Source organism: Eurypyga helias, unplaced genomic scaffold (genome assembly GCF_000690775.1).
Source record: "Eurypyga helias isolate BGI_N326 unplaced genomic scaffold, ASM69077v1 scaffold29664, whole genome shotgun sequence".
Classification (NCBI taxonomy): Eukaryota; Metazoa; Chordata; class Aves; order Eurypygiformes; family Eurypygidae; genus Eurypyga; species Eurypyga helias.
The window spans coordinates 6,706-15,802 of NW_010246300.1; the positions used below are offsets into that span (position 1 = coordinate 6,706).

Below are 9,097 nucleotides of genomic sequence, written 5' to 3' on the forward strand. Positions count from 1 at the left end.
CTGTCTCCTGTGCCACGCTGGAGCCTCCCAATCCCTCAGCATGCCAGGGGTGTCGGGGAAGAGGGGACACTCTTCCTACCCGTGGAGTTGTGTCAGGAACAGCTATGGAGAGGGGTTGCCCTCAGGCACTTCAAATCCTGACTCCCGGGCTGGGCTGAGCAACAGCTCCAGTCGTGCACTGTGCTGGTGGGAATGGGAGGTGCACCGCCCCAAAACTGCACCCACACTTTACCTCCAAAGGCTTCTTGCCCTCCTGAAGCCACGGGGACTGGCCTTGTCTGGAGTCACACAGCCAGGACACTGCCATGAGACCTGGTGCCTGGCTCCTCCGGTTTTAATGGGAGAGGCTGCAATAGAGGGGAGGGGTGGTGAGAAACCAGCTTCCCTTTGGAAAACACCTTCAGTCGGAGGCAAAGCCTGTCCACAGACTCATGGCTTTGTTTAAAGGTGCTTTAAAGGATCTTTTGGTCTTTAAAGAAAGATATGAGGGAAACAGGGTGGGATGAACTCCACGGCACTGCAGGGGACAGAGACCTTTGGGTGCAGCAGCGCAGATTGCTAGAAAGCACCTTCCTGGCTGGGTCTGAACAACAGCTCAGAAACCTATCAGGAGAGTTATAAAAAGTGCTTATCTCGGAAAACCATGTGAAAAGGACACGGAGGTTTGAGCTTCCTGGCATTACATTAACATCACAATCCAATTTCTCTGTAATCTGAGTTTTAATTTACACTAGAGGAGGTTCAGGTTAGCGATCTCAGCAAACCCAGCACACATGCAATCTGCAGCAGCGAGAGCGGGCTTTATCAGCAGAACCTTCACCAGTTCAGCGTGCAAAGTAAGCTTTATCAGCACAGCACACTTCCATAGCGGTGTAAATGTAAGGTCTTCCAGGGATTTTGCAGAAATATCACTGAAAACAGACTCCATCTCTAGCCAAAATCTGGAAAACTGGCCTAGAGAACTGAGGATAAATTGGCCTGCACCCCCGCAGCTCTGTGGCCGACTGATGGTCACACAGCACCACATCGGAGAGATGGAGACCAGAGGATCCCACACACCCTGTCAGCAGGCAAACCAGGGAGGCTTCACTGCCTCTGGGGCTGCCCCTTATCTCCACTCAGGATTTCAGGGGAAGGCTGTGCTCTGCTGAAGCTTTTCCCACAGCACAGAACTAATCTTTCCTCAGGGCAGGTGCCTTCTTTCCCAGAACTTACAACACCCTCTATTTCTGGGATGTCCAGCCTGCTAACAAAGGCTAAATCCAGGGCAAGGCCCACGTCACAAACAGCGTGATTGCCTTGAACTCGCTTTCCTAGAAAAGCCGTCTCTCTAGGTTTCTCAGGTCACTGGAGCAAAGTCCCACACCAGCAGCTATACCTGGCGGGTGCTCCCAAGACTGCTCCGACAGACACGTTTTCATTACCCAAATTTTTAGCTCTTTCCTGTTTTTGGGGGGAGCAGGAGCAATTCCCACCCTCAGTATTTTCCAAGGTGCAGAGAAGCCCAGGGAGTGTGCAGGCGTTACAGGGCTATGGGCAGACCACAGCCATCACTGGCTCCACAACCATGATGCTCCCGTGTCCTTTGAGCTATTCCAGTACAATTTTACAGGTATGGGGGTGCTGCCCTTTGCCTTTGGATCCTCCCCCAGGCTGCAGCGGAGGCCAGGCACTGCGTCTATCTCGCAGAGCATGGGTAGGCGAGGAGGCAATTAACCTCTGATCTTCCCCACGACTGACTGCTTCCTCATCAGCCTTCTGCTCTTCCCAGCCCACCTGTATTTTAACGGTGTTTCCAGATGGCCAACTGGCAGGTCCTTTCACCCTGGGCCAGACCGCTGTCCCCTGTGGCTGCTCTCTCCGTCTCCACGCAGGCAGGGGAGGCAGAGGCTGTCTGCGCCCAGGGAGGCCAGAAACAAAGAGACAGCAGATGGCAAAACAATTAGCTCCTTGTTTCAAGGTGAGGAGACCAGGCGCTTCGGGACTGGGGCCATTCCTCGGCAAGGGGAAGGACCTCTGCCGCAAAGCCAAGCCCCTAGAAGGGGAAAGTGGCTCCCAGCACAAAGCCCCTGTATCAGCCCCAGGGAGTGAGACGTGAAGAACTGTGGCTGCCAGGAGCCTGGTAATCACAGAATGGTTTGGGTTGGAAGGGACCTTAAAGATCATCCAGTTCCAACCCCCCCTGCCATGGGCAGGGACACCTTCCACCAGACCAGGTTGCTCCAAGCCTCATCCAGCCTGGCCTTGGACACTTCCAGGGATGGGGCACCCACAACTTCTCTGGGCAGCCTGTCCCAGTGCCTCCCCACCCTCTCTGGGAAGAATTTCTTCCTGATACCCAATCTAAACATCCCCGCTTCCAATTTAAACCCGTTACCCCTTGTCCTGTCACTACAGGCCCTTGTAAAAAGTCCCCCCCAGCTTCCTTGTAGCCCCTTCAGGTACTGGAAGGTGCCATAAGGTCTCCCCGGAGCCTTCTCTTCTCCAGGCTGAACACCCCCAATTCTCCAAGCCTGTCCCCATGGCAGAGGTGCTCCAGCCCTTGGAACATCTTTGTGGCCTCCTCTGGAACACACATTAAATTCCCACCTCCCCAGACAGAGCTAGCTATGGGTGCCCTGTCCCTGTAGCTGACATCCCAGGGCCTGCTCGAAAACAAGGCTCTTGCTGGGAGTTATGGCCTCCTTCCCAAAACCGAAACAGCCCCTCTCCCAGAGGTGCTAGGGTGACTAGCATCCCACGGGTTGATTCCTGGCTTCTAAGTCTGCAACTGAAAATAGGTAATTCTACCACTCATCACAGGCAGATGCATCTAATCCACCAACTCCAGTACTTCTGGCTGAGTAAAAGACTCAGGAGGAAAAAAGGGACAAACCAGGGCAAAACACACTGCAAAGGCAGCCCGGTCCGGTACGGACAGACAAGCTTATGCTCAGCTGTCCCTTTCCCGTGGGAGATCTTGGCAAGGCTGAGAGAGGCTGCCCACAGCACACAGCACCAAAGCTCCCAGCTCACCGGCGGGATGGAAAGCCGCACTGCCCGTAGCGGCGTGAGCCGAGGGGAAAGGCAGCCTGCTCCTCCCTGACTCCTCGCACCTCCTGCCTGCCCCTGCCCACCTCTCAGCCGGCGCTGGGAAGTAAGGGCAGGATGGGCCAGGGTTCCCCCCTCGAGCCAGGGGTGCTGGGTACCACCCCAGGACTTCCTGGGGCACAGCACGGTACGGACGGGGAGGATGCGGAGAGCTCGGGGAGGAGAAAGCTCCGCCAAACAGCCTTATCTTTGAGATGCTTTTCTGACCTCCTTGCCGGCAGTAAGTAATTATCTTCACAACTTCACCCCCCCAGACTACGACAGCATCAACCTTTTGGCACAGGCAGTGCTCAGCAAGCTTTGAAAGATGCAGGAGAGGAGTGCCAAGTTTTAAATCCAGGCACTTTGATACCTGCTTATCGAAGGAAAACTAATAGCTGCGCTGTTTGCCAAGTTACATCCCTTTAGGAAACGCTCCACCACAGAACCGCTTTGTGTGTCATTTCTTGACACCGGGGAAAACACATCAGCTCAAGAGATGTCAGCGACCCACGTGCAGCTGGAAGGAGCAGGCGCTCTGCCTTGCTGGTACCGCGAGAGGCAGGGAGGTGAGAGCACGAAGCCTGCCAACAGCTCGCAGGACGCTACACGCTCCGCAGGCTCACGGAGCTCTGCTCTGATGCACCAAAGCTGCCCCTTGCTCACCGCCTCCTCCTTCAGCAAAGCCCGTTCCTCTCACTGACACCAAAGCCTCTGTCTTCTGTACACCACGCAAACGCGCTCTCCTTTCCCGGGCGGCAGGAATTAACCAGGAGGAGCTCCAAGCTCCGTAGGCTCTGCCATGGCTCCCTCCCAGAGTCGGGGTCTAGCCCGAGGGCTCTGCAGGTGACGTGACAACATCGGGGACGTCTGTGGATAATCACCCACAAAATGAAGATCAAGTAGTACTGGGGCTACAGTTCAGATCCCAGATCCAGTTAGAAGGGGGTGGAATAAACTAGATGCGAGGAGGAGCAGCAGGAGCTGGGATTACTAGCTCAACACATCCATGCTCTGAAGAGCGTGGAGATCAAGCCCGAATAAGTGTGGACATTTCCTGCTCCAGAAGCAGCTTTGGAGAAGAAGATAAAGGTTTGTCTCTTCCATGCCCAGGGTAGGTGCTTCAAAGGATGACTGGCATTTGGGATAAAGCTTCCCAGCATGCTCAGAGGCATGACAACTCCCCAAATTGCACCTCACACAGCCATAAAGACTAATCGCAAGCGTCCCAAATGTTGTGAAAGGGAACTCTGACTCATGGGGATATGCTAGTGCAGATTCAGTCTCCTCAACAGCTCTACTGAAAATTAAATGTGATGGGGGCGTAGCGCTGGGGTTTGAGGACCAGCTGGCAAGATGTCAAAAGCAGAAGAGCAAACATGAGCGGAGATAAGGCCGGCTACCTTCAAACCATGAATGGAGGGAGATAAGGGACCTACTTCCAAGCTCAAGAGTTACCACCCGCAGTACTGACCTGAAAACACAGTAAACAGCACAATCTGAGAACGGGAAGAGGGGTCACAGAAACAGCTCCGAGATCTACAAACACAAGCTGGAAACAAAACAGGATGCAACCAGACAGGAAATCAGGAGTGGCAGGAAGGGTAGACACAGAGACAGCAGCCAGACTGCAGAGAAAACAGACACGTCCTTTGTATCTCCCCTAGCACCAGCGAAAGTAACTTACACGGCAACGGAAGTCCAGGACGCGGCAAAGTCCTTACACGCAGGATGGGGCACTGTCCACACAGCTGCGTTGCTCAACGCCGACCTTCAGGCAACACACAGTGCACGTTTGGTGATACCACCTCAGCCACTGGTTTCTGCCACGTGACCTCGTGCCTTTTGGGATAAATGAAGTGTTTGAGTCCAAGGAGCAGCGCTGTGCTGACTGCCCCCGCACCCACTCCTCCAGGCCCACCACCCGGGCAAGGGAACGTCGGGAAGGACAGCGAATGCAAGACTGTAAATGGGGAGGGTCTCCACAGGTTCGTTAGGCCAGTCATTTTATAGCTGTAGGAAACTGTGTTTGATTGAGGAAGTTTGTGAGCTGGAAATAAGTACAGGCTTGAACAATATTGAACTATATGCACTTGCCCTTAGCAGCCTTCCAGTACCCAAAGGGGCTACAAGGAAGCTGGGGGGACTTTTTACAAGGGTCTGTAGTGCAAGAAAAAGGGGTAATGGGCTTAAATTGAGAACAGGGACATTTAGATTGGATATCAGGAAGAAATTCTTCCTGGAAAGGGTGGTGAGGCACTGGAACAGGTTGCCCAGAGAAGCTGTGGATGCCCCATCCCTGGAAGTGTCCAAGGCCAGGCTGGATGAGGCTTGGAGCAACCTGGTCTAGTGGAAGGTGTCCCTGCCCATGGCAGGGGGGGGGGAACTAGATGGGCTTTAAGGTCCCTTCCAACCCAAACCATTCCATGAGTCTGATTCTTAGTTTCTTTCCACAAACCATGCTGGAGGCAGGATGGGGAGCTGCAGCATCCTTTGCTCTGAGTGTGATCTTTCCTCTGTGTCATGTCTGGTTGCTCTTGAACCCTGAGTCTTCCTCAAAACACTCCGTCATCCTCGCATCCAGGCTAAAAGCGTGGTCACACTGCTCACTAAAGAGCCCCAGAAAATACGCCTAAAGAGAAAGTGTAAAGGCAAAGCTCCCACACAGGACAGCACCTGTGAGAGCAGCCGGGCTCAGCCACGCTAGCCCAGAGCCCTGCAGCAGATCTGACTGCAAGCCCCAGCGTCACCGTACCAACGCCTGTTCCCATAGCTACCCAGGAAGATAAATTTAGTTCAAGGAACCTTGTGTCGCTACATTATTTAACAAACAGACGCACTCAAGAGGAAAACACAGGCAGGGACCCAGTTTAGCTGCTGCGTGGGCTGATCAGACCTATGGACCGAGACTGCTTCCCAAGGCGAAGGGGCCCATGAAAACTCCCGAATCTCCGCACCATGCTGCTCCAGCCAGCTCTGCCAGTCACAAGACCACCAGCACGGCCACAGGGGAGTGCCCAGCTGCACTCTCCCGGGATAATTCTTGCACCAGGAGTCAGGCAGCCACCCTCAGGGTCTTCCCATCTCCCTGATACTCAAGCCAGAGTGCTAAGGGGCGCAGCAAAGAGGCTGCTGGCATGTCTTCTGGCCAGGCATCACACAGCCTGGGGTGCTCGCAGCCATGCTCGTGCCACAGTCCCTGCTGCTCACACTGCCTCTGGGCTTCTGCTGCCCAGGGAAACCCAGCCCCAGGAATGGGGCACAGAAGAGCCATGCTGGGCCTGCAAGACCAGAGGAGGGTGAGGAGGACCCCCTGCCCCACCAGAAGATGACCTAGAGCACAAGTAAAGAAACCAAAGTTTTATTAATGATCATGTGCAAAAGGCACAGTAGCAGGAGAGGGGACTACGGCAACACGAGGTTTGTCTCCTCCAGCATGGTCTGCATGATCTCACCCACCTGATCCGACTCAAAGCTGATCTCCTGGAGCTCCAAGTGTGGAGGATGAAGGCAAGAAGCCAGCTCACAGTCATACGCAATTCTTAAGTTTCTCCGTGGCACTGTGGGCAAGAGGGCAGAAGCTGAGAGCAGAGTCCGTGGCGAGAGCCTGGATCTGACACCTCCCGTCACAGAACCAGCTGCTCCATCCCATTCTCATCCCCATTACAGACCCAGCACCATGCAAGTTGCCAGCAACAACGTGCCACCACGTAGGACAGGCACAGAGCGGACAGGTGTGCAGGCATACCCTCCTGGTTTATGTGCAGAAGGGTTCCCTTTGTGGGTAAGGTAAAACTTCCGAGGGGGAGAGGGAGGGGGGCAGGGACAAGTCAGGTCTGGTGTGAAGCCTCCACTAGGTCCCCATGCTTTTCCAGTATTTCTTCTTGGGCTTGCTGGGAAAAACAAAAGAAAAACAGAAGGAGAGGGTGAGCAGGCTGGAGTGCCGCCAGCTCACAGCACAGCCGAGCTCAGCACCTGCTGCAGCCGTAGCCAACTACCTGCGCCTTGAGTGTGGGGATCCACCCTCCTCCGGGGCAGGCGTCTGCTGCCGCAGCGCAGAGGATTGCTGCTGAGGGAAGCTCACGGGTCAGCCTCTCTCTCCAGCACAATGCTCCTGACGCTTGCTCTCCCACCCGAGACTGCAGTGGGGTTGGACTGCGGTCCCTGAAGGAAAACGACACGGAAGTTTGCTACTCTCCTGCCTGAAATACACCTGCCAGACATGTTTCACGCAGCATGGCAAGCAGGCATGTTTCCGACAGGCTGCCATTCCAAACCCGACCCGATCCTGTGCCTGCCAGAGCCCTGGATACCTGACCCACTCCTAATGCAACCAAAAGCCTGGCTCCAGGAAGGAAAAGTCTATCTCCAAGTCTGTGCCGTGGCCCGGGCCCTCAGATGGATTCCCAACAGCGCTGGGCGAATGGAACAAGGAACAAGAGAGCACAGGAAAGAGCAGAGCGTGGGGGAGTTACAGGGATGTTGTGAGAGACATCAGGGTTGGAGGGCAAAGAGGCTGATGGAGCTTGCTGAATGTGCTGCAGAGAGCTCATGGAAAAAGGAGTTCAGCATGGCAGCAGTGAAGAGAAAGAAGAGGGGCCTGGAGAAGAGCTGGGGCAGGGAAAACGGGAGCAACAGGAGGGATTTGGCCCCACTGTCATGATGAGAGAAGCAGCTTGGAGAATTGCTGCTCTGAGACAGCTAGGGATGTTCCTGTCACACAGTGTTTCCGAAGCTGGTGTAACCCAGCGGCCTCTCTCTCCCCAAAAATCCTGCAAGGCAGAGTGGAAGGTGAACCGGATAGATCCGTGACCCACCAGCCAGCTGCACCCCGTGCAGAGGGCCACAGAGGGAGCTGCCAAGGCCACCGACTGCCCCCACTGCAGGCCTGTCCCCGGGCAAGCGGTGGGCAGGCCCAGGGGCCAGGCAGCCCCTCAGCCTGGCAAGCAGTGCCACCGTGTGGGAGCAGCCCACACTGCCTTCTCACGGCGTGGGCAAGACGGGTTTCAAGTTGAAAATACGCAAATCAATCATATCTCAACCCAACAAGCGTTAAAAGAGAATGTGAGGCTTACCCAGAGAAATTCTCTGAGCCAGAAACCTGCTTCCTTGCTGGAAGCCAAAAGGTACCTGGGCTTCCCTTGAGCAGAGACGTGCGACAGCGGGAGCTGAGCGCTGCAGCAGCGGGAGTCAGTCCCCAGCCGCCATCCAGCCTGACCATGGGCTGGAGAACCGTGCGTGGAGACAAATTCGGTTCACAGGGGTGTGAAGGCACTAGCACTGGTACACAGAAACCAGGAGGAGCTAAAAACACCCATGTGGCAAGAATTTCTGTTCCTCCCTTTGTTCCACTCTGCTCCCTTTTTCTGTCTGGACACAGGAGGATGAAGGAGCATTTGAGCCCTGCAGACCCCTCTCTCAAAAAGGGAGGGAAAAGACGACTGCCCAGAACAGATCCACCAGCACTGGCCAGCAGACTGCACCCCACCGACCTTCCCCGTGGCCTCAGCACAGACCCCACGCAGGGGACAGAAGGCAGAACACAGTGTGGGGCAGTACCTACAACCTATCCCTCACCTTGCTCTTACAGCTCTCATTTTCTCCCGAGGTCCACACCTCCTCTCGGGACTGCAGTCAACTTTTTGCAAAACAGGGAAGGGCAGCAGTTCCATAAGTACCTTTTTCTTCAGCCTCCAGCTTCACAGTACAGGTGAAACTGTTGGTCCAAGCAGGCCGGGGCAGCGACGCAGGGGACACCACCTGGGGAAGAAGCAAGCTTTAGCAAGTGCGAACAACAGCCCTCGATACGTCAGCTGCAGACAGAGCTCTCCAAGACAGAGAAGACAGAGGCAAAGAAGGCATTAAACTCCTCTGCTTTGGCTATGTCCCTGTTTGTGAGGTGACCAACGTCATCTCTGATCCTCCTTTTGCTCTTTTTGTGTCCTTCACAGTACCGGCCAGCTTGACCTCTAATCGAGGTCAACCTCTAATCGTTGTAGGTCTAATTGACCTCTAATCATTGTAGGTT

At 54.9% G+C, this 9,097-nt stretch overlaps 1 protein-coding gene across 1 annotated transcript in view; it reads left to right on the forward strand.

Annotated features, from left to right (window-relative positions):
• The window catches only part of CLDN2 (claudin 2), an 11,638-nt gene extending 5,232 nt beyond the window's left edge, over nucleotides 1-6,406 (forward strand). The window contains exon 2 of the mRNA XM_010150353.1: nucleotides 6,306-6,406. Within this exon, the coding sequence (XP_010148655.1) occupies nucleotides 6,306-6,406 (101 nt within the window). The remainder of the gene's footprint in view (nucleotides 1-6,305) is intronic.
• The last annotated feature ends 2,691 nt before the right edge of the window (nucleotides 6,407-9,097 follow it).